The following is a 15,035-nucleotide window of genomic DNA, read 5'->3' as shown; positions in this document are numbered from 1 at the left end:
AGTGAGAGAGGAGAAGAAGAAGAAGACAGTAGAAGAGTGAGGTAGTCTTAAAGGAATGAGTCAGCAAATTGACTTGAGCAGACTTTTTCTCAGTGGGTCCAACAAGTTTGTGTAGAGTGTGTGTCTTTGTGTCACCTGTATGTAAATCACACCTGTGTACACTTTGTGCTTGAAGTAAACATGGTAGCAGTAGGTATTTTCAATGATGCTTTCTGCACAAGAGTTATCATTGAACATGTTTATAAATAATGTTTGGCTCAGTGACACTTTTGTCTTCAAATAAAAAGAAGAAACTGTAAATACTGTTCAGATTTTAACATAATGGAAGATTCTCAAATACCTCTGCAGTCACTGCAAAAATCAAATCAGCCTCATTCAGGGCCAAATAATTGATTTTAAAAAAAGTACCTGAAAGGTTACAGTGGCATTTTATTCAAATTGTTTCCACAGGCCTCTAAGGTACATCAGACAGCTTACGACAAAGATGAATCATCAAAAGATTGCTGCAATTATTCCCAAAAGTGAATAAAGGGTAATGGAGGCCTTGTAATGCAGGTGTGAGTTATATGACCTATTGTTGAAAGTAAAACAATCCAAATGTCTTGGCCAGGCACTGTCTTGTAACAGCTTATGAGTGTGCACTTGCTGGTTTGGTTTTATTGGAAGTTATTTTCCATCAGCTGGAAACGCATTAGTGCAAGTGTGTGGTTCCATCTAATTGATGCAGTTTCCCATACCATTGCCATTAAACCAGATTACAACTCAAGCAACTGAAAGTACTGGCTCTATTGATGTCCAGACAGTGGATGCTTCTGTAAAAAGCTAGATGAGACTGTTGCCCTCAGTATTAAAACCTATTTATTTTGTCTTTGTTTATTAAATACAGTGATGGCCAAAATGATTAAAATACTTAACAAATGTGCAAATGATTGCTGTGAGCACAAAACATAGATGAAATGAGTCGTACCATTTCAACATTTAACTTGAGAATTTGATGTATTTTGCAGCAATTAAGGCATCTTTTCTTTGCCTTCTTATTTTTTGCATCTTGTTCTACACATACTGTTTGAACAACATGTTTAAATGTGGTTCTTTGACAGATTGATTGATTATTTATTATGTTGTTGACTGAACGCAGGCATGAATGTAAACTAGGAATCCACAAATGACTTGCCCCTTGTGGGATAAATAAAGTTGTCCAAACTGGATTGTAGTGGAGCACGTCTCGTCATAGTGTCAATATATTTCCAGAAAAAATTCCAAAGCCAAAGGCCTTTCTTTTGAATGTACAATAGATGGGACCAGTTTGTTTTCCAACTCGCTCAAATTTGTGGGAAGTGGTGGAGGTTTGGACTCCAACACTTTCAATGTTCCTTTTTGTTAGTAAAATGAGTTTACAGCACAATGTATAACTCTCCACAATATTTCATTTACGTAACATTTTGGTCAGTATGACCTTCATGAGACAAAGGGGTCACCAGACTTAACACAGCAATAGAAATCACTGACGTGTCTTTAAGAGGTGGTTACAACATCATCTGACATACATCTGACATTCCTTTAACCTTAGACTGAAGTAAGACAAAGCATTCGTATCTGTGAATCATTTGTATTTTACCCAAGCCCAGCCTCAGACACAAAAAAACAAATGCAACTTCTAGAGCATAAGATCAGGTAGCATCATCTGAATGAAGGCTTTACAAAATGCAGGTATGTAAAGCAAATCCTGTTAAATCAACAAGCATATGTTCACTCTACTCACAAGAGTTTCCTGCCTTGATGTTGAGAAATAAAGCGGTAAACAAGTGAAATAAACTTTTACTGGGTTTATGCTTAATTTGTCTCAATGATATCTCAATGCCATTGATTTCACCTCTTTGGTTTGTTAAGCCAATGGGCCCTAAAACTGTTCCAATGCCATACACAAATAAGAAGTTAAATCACTAACCTTTTGAGATCAGCTCATTCAAACACATTTTTGCACTTGTCACATGAGATCCAACTCACAAGATGTGCATGCAATGATTTACCAGAGGGCAGAAGTCACAGCTGCGCTAGAGTGACATGTTTATCTGTTGCACTTTTGCATGTCAGCTCCACCGTTTTGTTATTGGGCTGTTTCTCAATAACCTCTTCTTCAGGCAATGCCTGATTTTGAAGATTTTGTGAGTTGTACTGTTTGGATGACCACATGCATTTTAAATCTACAAGTTGTTGCAAGTCAGCCTTGGTAGCACAAGACATGCACACTGTTACAGGTTACTGTAAATTCACTCACTTTTCAGTAGCCAGCACCATAGAGTAGCCATACAGACTGTGGACATCATAGTGGGTCCCCCAGGCCTGCTTGGCATCCATACACAGAGTCTTACTGTACATCACCTCATCCAGGATCTCTGGGGAAGAAGAAAGATGAAGACGGTAAAGACAGAGCAAAAAGTGAGGTATGGCCTGAATACAAAGTATAGGATGCAGTGAGAGAAGAAGAGCAATAGGAATGTGAGAGAGGACAAAGAGAGCAGAAAGACAGAGAAAGACAATGATATATATGGCAATAGGAAGTTGGGTGAAAGAGGAAGTGAGGTATGGAAGGAAGATGGCCGAGTATGACAAAGGAGAAGTCCAATAAAAAGGAAGCATCAAGGGAGCATGCCTTTTTCCAGTTATGATCATCCTGTCAGGGACACAGTCGAGTAAAAGACGTGGCAAACGAGTCATTTCCCAAATTCCTCACAAGGGACCCACTACTTTAGATGAGTTTTCCTCTGGACCTCAACTTACTTTATGAGCTTTTGTGTTGAATTTATCAACTTGTGCACAGGACTTTGGCTACAAGCTGCAGGCCAATGAAATCATCTATTTCTTTGCAGTACGGTAACCTTTGGGCGCAATATTTTCAAGCTTTTTTGTTTATCTTTAAACTTCAAAGTTTTAAACAGACCAAGTTAAGGGAGTGATTAAAGTTGACAAAACACACACACACACACACACACACACACACACACACACACACACACACACACACACACACACACACACACACACGTAAATTAAGTCTTACTTGGAGTATATGGAGGGTAGTTGAGGTTGTTGTCAACACAGCCTTTAGTTGAGCCTTTCTTGAAATTAGCTACCTCATTCATGTCCTACAAGAGTATCAGTGAGTATTGATTAGTACAGTCATCACAGAGTCATATCTAAAAAATTTCATGCAAATAAACAGATCATTTTGGACAACAATAGCAATTATTTGCTGAAAACTGAATTGCAAAAGTAGAATTCCTGCTTAAAAATGATTATTTTTTATTCTCAACCAACATTGTACCATTTGCTAAACATTAAGTCACTTGGGTAGAGCAAAGGTGTTAAAAGTTAAAAGTGAAAAGGTTTGTGCAGCAGCAAACAGCTTCAGTAATAAGTGAGGTGATTCCAAATTTTCAGCCAAGGGATCATTAACAGCTTAAAACGAATTCCAGCCTGTTTTCATGTCAGCCCGTGTTTGGTGCTCTTAACAGACCCTGGTTTTCAACCCACGGTAGAGTAATTGCAGCTGAAAATTACAAAAAGTGCTAGCTGGCTGCCCCGGTGTGCCTTAATTGGCTGCAGAGTAATGTCGGTTCGTGAAAACTGTAAGTGAATACACACTCTTCATTTTACGTATTTTGAAATTGACTTACAATCCAGAGGGCATCGTGTTTGATCTCCCTGGAGAAGCGCTCATACTCATCAACCCACCAGTCGATGCAATTCTGGCTGGTGTAGTCTGGAAATACAGTCTCTCCTGGCCACACCTGAGAGGGGGGAGTGTGAGAGGAATGTGTTTAAAAGTACTTTTTGATAGTTTTGGATCAAACTCTGAGAACATTTGGCTTCACACAGAGCTTCCCTGTTGATTGGATTCCCTTTATGCAAAATGCATTAGACTTCATCTAAAAATGCAGTGTCTGTTGTAAGAGAATCTTTACTCCGCATGTGAACAACATGATGGTGAATGATAAGTTAAGAGGGTGTGGGCGGAGTGAAACAAGCAGAAGCTAAAACTGGGCCTATGGAAGTGTCAGGGTAACAGCTTAGGTGATGTGAAAATGACAAAGAGGAGAGAACAGAGGATGAGAGATGAAGTAAAGGAGGGGGCGGGATTGATGAGGGAGAGATGGCAGAGGAGAAAGATGGGGAAGAGAGAGACGTTGAGGAAGAGAACAGAGGAGAGGAGAGGAGAAATCGATAATGCAATAGAAATCTCTAGACGTGACTGTGTGTTAGGAGACGTCCTTAATGACATGTATTGAGGAAAAAAAAAAGATTAATCCACAGAGAAAGCCAAAGATTTTATGTGTGTGCGCGTGTGTATGTGTGTGAAACCCTCCGTAGATGCAGCACAGTAGATATTAAATCTCAAGGTTGCACTTGCTTGCTATCTTTTACCTTTTACTTCCTCTGCCAATAACTTTACAACCCAGTTTGTGGCAAAGACATGAATCACACTTCTGTACGCTCACGTGCCCACACACACCCACGTGCACACCCACACACACACACACACACACACACACACACACACACACACACATGGATTTACAGGCAGATGTTTTTGGCAGGTGGTCAGAACTCCAAGGTCAGAGCTTATTGATAGTCCCCCATGGTGTCCATCTTTCTTTTTACAGTCATACCCACCCCTTTCTATCTTTGGATTCAGTCTCTCTGACATCTCCAGCTGCTTACTAGCATTGACACCCCAGTAAACACTTTCAACAAATCTGCTGGCATTTGTAGCTGTGTATCTGACTCTATCTTTATGCCCGTCTGTCTGTTTTTATGCTCCCCTGTCTGTCAGTCTGCCCGTCTTTGTCATTACCTGTCTGTCTGCGTGTGTGCCTTTATCGGTCTTTATCTCTGCTCGGAAACAGAGGCAGGTTTTCTGCTTGTCCCTTTTTTGTGTTTGCCTGATAATCTGTCTTTTTGTCTCTTGTCTCTCACTGTGTCTGACTCTTGTGTACCTCCATGTCACTCTCCTGCTCAGAAAGACAGCCAGTCTGTCTCCCTTGTACATTACTTTGTAATCTATTATTTGTGACTGCTGGTATACCTACCTGCCTTTCTCTGCTGAGGTTTCTGTCTGTCATTTCTACCTTTAAAACCTGACTCCTTTCTCTCTGCATTGCTTTGTTTACCGCCTTCCCTTTTTTTCTTCCTTTGTGATTTTTCACAGTATGCATGAGGTCGTGCTTCGTTTTTACTGGCACAACAGAGGCACACTGAGCAACCAGGAAAAGCTTTCATCCCTATCTTTGCAAGCAATTAGTCGTCTTAAAGGCGAATAAACACCAGTCTGTTCCTATATCTCCTTTATCTGGGAAACAGCTACCTAAAAGGTCATTTTGCTAAGCCTTTCTGTTTTAATACCCGAGACACACACATTCATATGGAAATAACATGGAATCAATCATCATCTCACACTCATGCACAGACATAAAGCATAAACAGCCAAGAATAGCTTCTCATCAAGAGGCATGGATGCACAGTGTTGCACACGCAGACTCATATTCTTCCACTTGCTCCGACAAACAGGCACATCTACACACTCGTAATCTGGGATGCAGTGATGCAGAACAGTTTAAGATTGAACACTAATGTGGAATCAATGCATATGTTTGACCTGTTATAAACAGCATGAAAAAGCGATTAGCAGAGGGACTGGGCCTAATCGTGTGCGTAGTCAAAGGCAACACGATAAAAGCACCAGAGCAACAGACTTCTACCCCCCCACCTCCAGCTGTCTCTGCAGGGGAGAGCTTTTTATACACGTGCTCTGTGGGGGAAAAGGATCAGAAATAACAAACCGTAGGATTGAACTTCCATTAAGGAATATCTTGGCTTGAGCCTGTGGTGAAACAGTCACACTTGTACTTTGATCCACTAGGTGAATGAAAGTGTTCATGCTTTTGATTTAGGATGTGTCATGAAGTCCTTATAGAAACACAGACCTTCTGATGAGTCATGAAAAAAGAAATTGTTAGTTCAGTTTAACAGGTGTCTGTTAAAGTTTATACTGATGATGATGTGATGACTTATTCTTGCTCCTAACATGTTTCTCTAAAAAACACATGACATTTTAACTATGCTCAAAGTTCCTAGAATGATCAAGACTATACATTTTATAAAGCAACCTCTTTACGCCACTGACAACATGAAGCTCTGAACTTTATTTTTCTTTTCTTTTTCACTTCCTTTTCCTCTTACTTCCCTCTTCTTTTTTGTTTCCATTCTTTTGTTCTTCCTTTTTCTTTCTTTCTAGTTTTCTTTCTTTCTTTATCACTTTATTTTTTTCTTTATTTTTTGTGTTCCCCTTATTTTCTTTACTTATTTGATTTCATTGTTTCTTCTTTCTTCCATGCATTGGATCTCTTTTAAAATAATTTTATGAAGTCAATTTGTGTGTTTTGTGAGGATATTCTTTCATTTTTAGCCATACAAAAAATAAATAACTGCATCAATAATGTGACCTTGGCTTGACCTTGTACTCAAACAGGTCAGTACAGGAAAGCAACAGACAAACTAAAGCAACCCTTGATCAGTCAAGGATATCTTGAAGCTATCCCATGATGACTCATGAAAGCAGTATGCAGGCATAGGACAAAAGTAGTATTGAAGCTTGGTGTTGATGAGGCTGGTGGAGGTGAACCTCTGCTCAAATGCTGATGAAAATTATCTAACAAAAAGTGTTTTCTTTCATCTGATTAAACATATCAAAAAGGAAGCTCACCTCTCCTAACAGAGGAGTCTTTCCATCAGATTCAGTGACCCAGGCTTTCTTCGCCTCTCCACGGTCGTAGGCCTCATACGGAGCATTCCCTACTCTCTTACTGGTGGCTATGGCAGGATCCTGGGACAAAAAGAAACAGTCACAACACCATCAAACATTGGCTGCATTTTAGGTCCAGAAATGGTTTCATCCAAAGTATTTCCTACCAGAATGAGGATGTATCGCTGTCCCTTCTCATGAAGGTAGTCAGCAAACTGAGGCAGGTCAGTGAAGTTCACTCTGTCATAAGTGAAATCTTTCTTATGCTCCATGTAGTCAATGTCAGTGTACTGAATGTCCTGTGAAGGAAAAAAAACAACAACAATTACTGTTAATTCTGAAATCTTATGGCATTTTAAGAAATCAGTGTCCTGGTTATGTTTCCAGTCAGTCTTTTAGAATACATTGTATGAATACGTTGATGAGTTTACGTCTGCTAAGAGATACTTTTTGATATTCAAAGGTTAATCGAAAGTCGAGAATTCTGACGTGACTTCCATGCATTAAAACCCTATTTGCATGTTGCATGAATAAAATAAGCAAATAAGACTTTTAATACCCAGTAAATGCACCCAGTCGTGCTGCCATGGTCGTGCATAACTTGGACACATACCCTGAAAATCCAGCATCTCCAATAAGCCTCCAAAGTGCCGTCCTAACACCATTTATTCCAGTCTCAGCATGGCTAATAAAAGCACTGTTAAACATCTGCACTGTGAGCAAATGTGTTAAACTGCTAGCTTGTCTGTTGACCTTGCTTCTCTGGACTTTTGGAGACCTGATGTGAGTGCAAACAGCCAGGTTAATGTGCTGCTAAACCTTGAGAGGACAATGGGAATGTTAACACATTCTTTTTTTTCCGGTCAGGGTGTGATTTTATGCTTGTTCTCTGTCGGTCTGTTGTCTGCCAAAGTCTACCTCATATCGATAGAGCAGATGGTTTGGACAGCTCTGCCAGATCCTTCCTCTAATGGTAATCAGCTCCAGACATATTAGGGAGAATGTGATAATGCCCTCTGTGGTCTATCTAATGGTTATCAAATATGTCCCCGAGTACGGCAGGAGAGGAAGCAGCTGCATCCTAATGCCGTTTGCCATGAAAGAAAGATGGGAGATTATCAGAGTAAAATACTGAGAGAGGTTTGAAATCTGTTTGTGTTTGATCTTTACATAGGACAGAGTCCAAACTGTGTCCTTGCTTTGTGTTGTCTGTGCTGAGTCGTGATAGAGTTAAAGTGGTTTATGGGGGCATATAAAGATACTAGCTTGGAGTTTACCTTGGTAATTAAAATATAGCGTGTACATCAAACATCAGCGCCCTGTGTGGAATGGACTTTTTATAGTAACTAGTTTAAGACTTGGGGCTAGATAAGCAGCAAGCCTCATCCTCATGAGAATGTCAACCAGGACTTGTATTTATCAGGTGTTTTAGAAAGGGTGAAATGATGAAGTACTTTTAACATTCAGATCAGGATGAATGAGATAATGAAAGGAACTGGATCAATTGATCTTTGATCAGCGCTAACATTCAGCAATGCTTGAAAAATAGTTGTCCTGGGATTGAACCTGTAGAGCCCAACAGACTCTCCATTATTTGACAGAAAGCTGGATTACCCCGTCTAAGCTAAAGGCCATCCCTATCACTCTGACTGTCTGTCCGACGCCTGCTTCAGCCTTCATATCACGTCTGCACACGTAGTGTAGTGGTTAAGGCTCTCGCCTCTGGAACCACACAGCAGTGCATGAGTGGTTCAAATTTAACAAGGTGTGCACGAGGTGAGGTATTGATTCGTTTGCTTTTCCCACCGTACTCTATACAGATGTTAGAGAAATACTCTACAGTTTATGTATATGCTGCATCTTTGCTCAAGGCTTTTGAAAAAAAAAAAAAACTACTTCCCTCAGGAAAAGAAAAAAGAAAAAAAAAAAAACAGAACTTCAAATAACATGGTGAAACACTTCAACAGCATTAAACATCTGACATCAATTTTGAAGTCCTGCATTTTATATCTTGCCTCGCAAAGCATATAAATGAAGGAAATGCAAAAAACACGCCTGTTTTCTGCTTTCATTTCCCTGACTTTAGTTTCTTTTCCATTTTTTTGGATAATGATCTTGTGCCCCTCATATGTCAGGTTTTGTTATTTCTCTGAAGATCTCTCAGAAGATATCACATTTATCCTTTGTCAAAGTCAGAGTTGCATGAATAGACCACAAAACTTGTTGCACCACCTTTCACCAAGTATGATATGAGTCTATTGTAGCCTTTTATTGAGCATATAAACACAGCACAAACAAAATGTGACGAGAATGCACGTGCCTCATGCCAACAACACCAAAATGAGCTATTAAACTTGAATGTGCCAAACATGTGAAGATATTCTGGCACAATACCTAGTGTTTTATGGTGTGTTAAGCGCTGTAACTAGAAGGATTCACAAATTGATCACAAGAATTTTAGTTGGTAAACAGACTTACATATGGGATGCCCACAGCACGGTTTCTCTCAACAGTCTTCTTGACCTCTGCCAGTGTGCCGTAGTCCCATCGGGACAGCTGGAAACCCAGTGACCAGTATGGAGGGATGACAGGTCTGCCAATGAGCTGGACAACACAATGGGACAAATTGTGAATTCAATTCGGTGCCAATGCAACTCCCCAACCGCATATACTCAACAGAGTGCCAAAAGCCCTCCTCTAAATAGAGTTGTTCTGAAAGAGAAAAATAAGAGAAATAAGTTGTAATTTTTGCCTTACCTCCAAGAATTCCTGCACTACTTGTTCTGGAGTGTCTCCAAAGAGAATGTAGAAGTCAAGGACTCCTCCAATTGTTCGGTAGGTCACTGCAGGAGCAGGCTGCAGAGTCACCTCTGAAAAAGGACAAAGCCAACTCAGTCTCTGTACCACTCTGAACTATGAATCATAACTCTTAAAAGCCCTCTCAAATAGTTGAAGACATGCAATAACTCTTTTATTAGAATCTAACTTCTTTGTCTTTGAATGCTTCCATTCATCCCTTTCCAAAGAAGAAACATAAATACAGTACTCCTTTAGAGTCACATTAAACAGCATGAAGGTTTTCTTATTCTGCTTTTTTTTCTTGAGTAATCCAAGGTCTGTAAGGAAGTCTTCCTGTGATATCCACATGTGATGTTTTGGCTATGTATCTTTTCTCTATAGCAGTTTCTCTGAGGACACCGTTATTGTCTGCTAATGCAGCATGCATATATTTTGTGCTTCAATGAGTCAGCAGATAAGCTTGTATATAAGCATGTGTCAATACCCATGGCATTGCTGTTCATGAGGAAGACCCCAAAAGACTTCCCACTCTCATCTTCCAGGCAGAGGAAGAAAGGATAATGTCCATAGAGGTTGTGGGTACCCTGCAGGGAAGACAAGCAGAGTTAGGAAGGGACAAATGGAAGAGATGTGAGACGCATGAGGGATGTGGGAGACTTATTGAGGCTAAGAGGTTGACTTCACCACCTAATCAGCTTACAAGGCATTCAATTATAAGCCCTTTGGGAAGGAGAATTACACATGTTGTGAGCACATGTAAACATGCATCTTACATACACAATGTAGTTAGACCTGTTCAGTTAAAGCCTTTGAACACACATCATGAGGATTCACATATACAGGCAGAAAACACATGCATTTGCGTCTAAATATTAGTATGTGTTTGTGTGTGCATTCCTCACTCCATTGGGGAAAGCGTCTCTGGTGAAGATGGGCCAGGTTTTCCAGTATGTGTCATGACGATAATTTCTGTGCACGTGCTCTCCAAGGCCGTAGATGTTGTGGGATGGAAGCTTAGCAGACAGCTGTAGATACTGATCAGCAAATACAAGTGGACCCATCGTAGTGTCAAACCTAAATTTATTCCAAACAAAATAAAAGCAAAAGAAAGAGACACCAAATGAAAACAAAAGTCATCACTGGGAGGTTAGAAGATGGACTCATGTGAGAAAGAGCAAGGTAATGTTGGAATGTGGTAAGGAGACCAAGGGGGGAGGAAAATGTGAGAGTGAAAAGAGGGATGGAGTAAGCTAAAGTGAGATGCAGTGAGAGGAGAGAGTGGGAGTGGGAACAAGACAAGGACGTGTGGAGGAGTTGAGCTGTAGAAAGAAAAAGAAAAAACAGAGAAGACAGACCATCCCATCAAGCACTAATAAGCCCTCTGGGTAGCTTTTCTCCAGCCTTCAAAACAAGACATACACTGGTGGTGCAAATACTAAGCCCACACTCCAGCTGCATGGAGTAGACAAATCAAAAATACACTGCTGGTAAAAAAAAAGTTTTAAAACACCCCAATTTTTCTTTTTTTTTTTTTTTTTTTAAATTGGAAAACATACAATTTATTGTCTCTCAGTACTCTGTTGTATATAAAAATGACGTTTAGGAATAAATCATGGAATACATTTGCACAGACATGTTGACCTGCACAATTTCTTTGTAGGAAAGACCTCCATCTTTAGGTGTTTTGATAGTCTGTCTATTCTACTTTGATTTGCCTTTTTCATGCTATTTTTACAGAAAAAAAAAGATATTTTGATACTTAACAAAAACTTGGCTGGTAGTGTATGAAGAAAACACATGGGCAAATACATGAAAACTGAGGTGGTAAAACGTGAATGCACAGACAAAAACAACCTTAATAAGTACAATCAATTCATAATGGCTGTTTGTTTTCTTTAAGACAGCCTTTTCTGCACTTTCCTTTAAGAGACCTGTCAAACTGACTCATCTGACAGGTCAAAGAACAAAGTGTTCATGATTATCCATGTGCCTGTGTGCATCATTTATTCACAATATAATCTTGATATCTGGGAGAAGATATACTCTGCCAATAAATTTACGATTGCCTAGTGCAATTTAGAGATATGAAAAGTCAATAAATAGCCTGAATCCTGTTATCGCCCACATAAATGGGCTTTTGATTCCAGTCAATTGCTTGTAATTCGGTTATTAAAAAAAAATCTGAAATGTCGTAAAAACATAAAAGATTGAGTGTAACCTTCCAAGAAAAGAACAGCACAACAAGGTCTTGTTTATGAGTACACACGTTTCCATAATTTGACTTGTGTATGCGCTTCATTTCTAATAGTTTTGATTTATTATGTTAATATTTCTGCTTTCTGATTTACAAGATTCTCACCAAATGAGTTTGAAAATGAACCATAATAAAAACATGATTTATTGTTTCAGTATTGACCAATTATACTCGTTTTGCTTTTGCTGCCTGCTGTCCATGTTCCTGTCACAGGTAATATATGACCAAGCTGGGTCTAACCTTCATGAATATATCATGATTACCTTTAGGGCATATGGGGATCCACATAACAGGTGACCTCATAAAGATGAGGTTATAGGGGCAAAGGGAAGTTAAAGCAGTCGATTACCAAACATCTGCTTATCTTCAACAACCAATCTACCAAGCAGCTTCTCTACTCCTGACTGAAGGTCGTTTGCAGAGTTGAAAAAGACAATGTCTCTCTCGTGATGAAGCTCATCAGACAAGCCAAAGGTTGTCACATAATGTAGGATCATTTTGGCAGGCCAGCAAATTATTTCCGAGACACCAGAAGAGAAGATCTTCAGCAGAGATAAACACCAAATCAAATAATCCAAGTACAAAAGCTGGTAATTTTGTTGCTTAATGTTTGATCATGGCTGCACAATCTCTCTTTGAATCTCAAAAGAAAATGTGTGGCTTTCACCTTTTGCTTAAAAACATCTGAGTCATGTAGATATGAGAAAACTGTTTGCCTTTCAAGAAATCTGTCATGCCCTGTAATTGGCAGTCAGCTCTAAATCACAACAGACCACAGCAACATGCAAAAACACTATTAGTGTACAAGGCATGATCATAACACGTGTATCACATCCCACAAGTCATAAACACCATGGAGTTTGTGCCCCCACAGCTCCTATTTATCACAAGGTGGCATGTGGTATCGATGATAATAATGCATCACTGCCATTTGGTGTTCAACACAAAGCTTGTGAGCTGTGCATCCACACACAGACACACACCAGGGTGATTGATCACTGCAGTGTCACCCACGGCTTACAAACTTGCCAAGATTGACATGAGCATAATTACTTGTTGCTGTGGGAAACTAATATGGGAAGGTGCTGCATGCCATTATGTGGGATAATGCCCAGTAATGAGATTATGTGGTGCACATTCCGCTATGGAGGATTTTTGACATAACTGCATCAGATGTGATAAAACAGAATCAATGTTCTTCTATTGACTACAGCTACATCTTGAGCCTAAAATGTGAGAGTGAGAATACTGCGGATAGCAACTGAAAAAAGAGTAGCAAGAGGTCAAACACCATATAAAATATTCAACAGCTCAGCCAGTGTTGTAATATTTTTGAGGCAATATGACACCAGCAGTCCTTTTCCTGCAGATATACATCCACCTAATCTACCAGGAATGTAACTTGCTGAATCATCTTAATAAATTTCACCGCCACAATGTGCTGCTGCAATAACTATACTACCCACAAATTCCACCCATATCTCTGCCCTGGTGAAGCACAGTTGCTTTTACCCTAGACATAATGTCTCCCCTGTACATGGCATTACGTATTATCATGCATAGTAGATGCTCTTACTTAAAGAACATGCGTGAATTCACAGAATATCATTTAGTTTGGTTCAACACTGTGTGCAGTCTGGTGTAATTTCAATCCTGTTCACACTCAGTGCAGCCTGCTAGTATTCTTCATATAGAAAACAAAACAACTCCTAGCACACAAGCTGAAGACTATATAGACTAGCACATAGTGTACTCACAGGACTTTTTGGTTTTCCTTCCTGCGCACTGTGAGGCCAAAGGGCTTCTCTGTCAGCTGTAGTGTGCTGCTGATGGGACTGGATGGGTTACTGGTTAGGCTTGCGATGTGCTCATGGGGAACCTCAAACCTTTTACTTTTGGCATCAGAGATCTGACAAAAGGAAACAATCATACATGCAGTGTGAATGTGAACTCATACCTTGCAGGCGTGTTTGCTCCCTGTAAATCTGTATTTCTCTTTAGATTTTACTCTGGGCAGCACTTGTGTTACAGCTTTCTCTGTTGCTCTTAACGTGTGTGTTTGCATGTGCATGTGTGCATGATTGTGTGCGTCTGTCCATCTGTAAGAGCTAGTGTGAATATAAGTGTAAATACAATGTTTGACAAAAAGAGAGAGGGAGATGTCTATTAATGTTTACCTTAAATCGTAGCCTTCTGTCTGTCTGCATTTCTGCATGAAATGTTAGCTCATGGACATCAGCACCAAACAAGGAAGGAGACTCCATCCTTTTAAGATGAGCTTCAATGACTGCAGCATCAAACAAGAAAAAAAAAGAAGAACAGGAAGAAAGAAAACATTACAGTGAGGTCATTATATTTCAGTTTACAGCGTTTGTTAAAAAATTACACTTTTGTTTCTTGATACCCTTATACTAAAACAGAAAGAAACAGAAATTAATCTCCTGAGGTGTATAACAAGTCAGCATGTATGCTGGTCCAGTTAGCTTACTGCTACTTGTAAATGGTCCAGTTGCTACGGTGTAACTATTTTGAAAGTTACTTTATTTATTTATTTATTTTTTTCTGTAGCCATTGCTATATTTGTAAACGTTATGAGGCTTGAAAGGTTAGATCTGTTTATTTTGGTAGTTCCCCTTTTAGTCTATAGCATGACAATAGCTGTTTTTGTAACCGCCTGCTACATATTACCTACGAGTGTTGTAGGGTGCTCATTGCACTTGAACACAGTATGAAAGATGACTGTTCTGTTAGATCAGTTGTTTGCTGGGAAAGGCTTTGCATATTTATGATTTTGGAAAGCAGAACTTACGGATGGACAAGTTTTTAGCAAAACATCTCCTGCCACATGTACTGTGAATTATTTTTTGCATCAGTACAACATTCAGGTATTCTGTTTACAAACTGCACACTACATACTACATTTTATGCGGGTTAGTATGTAGAATTGATGAAGGAAAGAGAACAGCTTAGGCTCTAAGAACTGTTTTTAAATATGCTCACTGTCACTCTATGACACTCATTATACAATATGTTCCAACTCCTATGCTTAACTCATAAAAGCAGGTTATCTCTGCTGATTGTATGGCACCATACAGAGTACTGGACCCTTAGACTTCTAAGCTTGAAGTACTCAAAATATTGGGCACTGTTCCCTTGCACAGTTCTGACAAACACCTCAAC

The 15,035-nt window shown here is 39.5% G+C and overlaps 1 protein-coding gene across 1 annotated transcript in view; it reads right to left on the bottom strand.

Moving 5' to 3' along the window:
• The window catches only part of si (sucrase-isomaltase), an 83,470-nt gene that overhangs the window by 47,519 nt on the left and 20,916 nt on the right, over positions 1 to 15,035 (bottom strand). The window contains exons 5-15 of the mRNA XM_074679429.1: positions 14,033 to 14,142; positions 13,613 to 13,764; positions 10,504 to 10,675; positions 10,086 to 10,185; positions 9,560 to 9,672; positions 9,281 to 9,406; positions 6,970 to 7,101; positions 6,764 to 6,883; positions 3,678 to 3,791; positions 3,062 to 3,146; positions 2,279 to 2,396 (exon numbers count right to left, since the gene is read on the bottom strand). Of these exons, the coding sequence (XP_074535530.1) occupies positions 2,279 to 2,396; positions 3,062 to 3,146; positions 3,678 to 3,791; positions 6,764 to 6,883; positions 6,970 to 7,101; positions 9,281 to 9,406; positions 9,560 to 9,672; positions 10,086 to 10,185; positions 10,504 to 10,675; positions 13,613 to 13,764; positions 14,033 to 14,142 (1,342 nt within the window). The remainder of the gene's footprint in view (positions 1 to 2,278; positions 2,397 to 3,061; positions 3,147 to 3,677; positions 3,792 to 6,763; positions 6,884 to 6,969; positions 7,102 to 9,280; positions 9,407 to 9,559; positions 9,673 to 10,085; positions 10,186 to 10,503; positions 10,676 to 13,612; positions 13,765 to 14,032; positions 14,143 to 15,035) is intronic.

This window comes from Halichoeres trimaculatus, unplaced genomic scaffold (genome assembly GCF_033239565.1).
Source record: "Halichoeres trimaculatus isolate MK-OKI-2021-1 unplaced genomic scaffold, fHalTri1.1 fHalTri1_scaffold_9, whole genome shotgun sequence".
In the NCBI taxonomy this organism is placed as follows: domain Eukaryota; kingdom Metazoa; phylum Chordata; class Actinopteri; order Labriformes; family Labridae; genus Halichoeres; species Halichoeres trimaculatus.
Note: the sequence above shows the minus strand (reverse complement) of the source record. Positions and strands in the feature narration are given on the sequence as shown.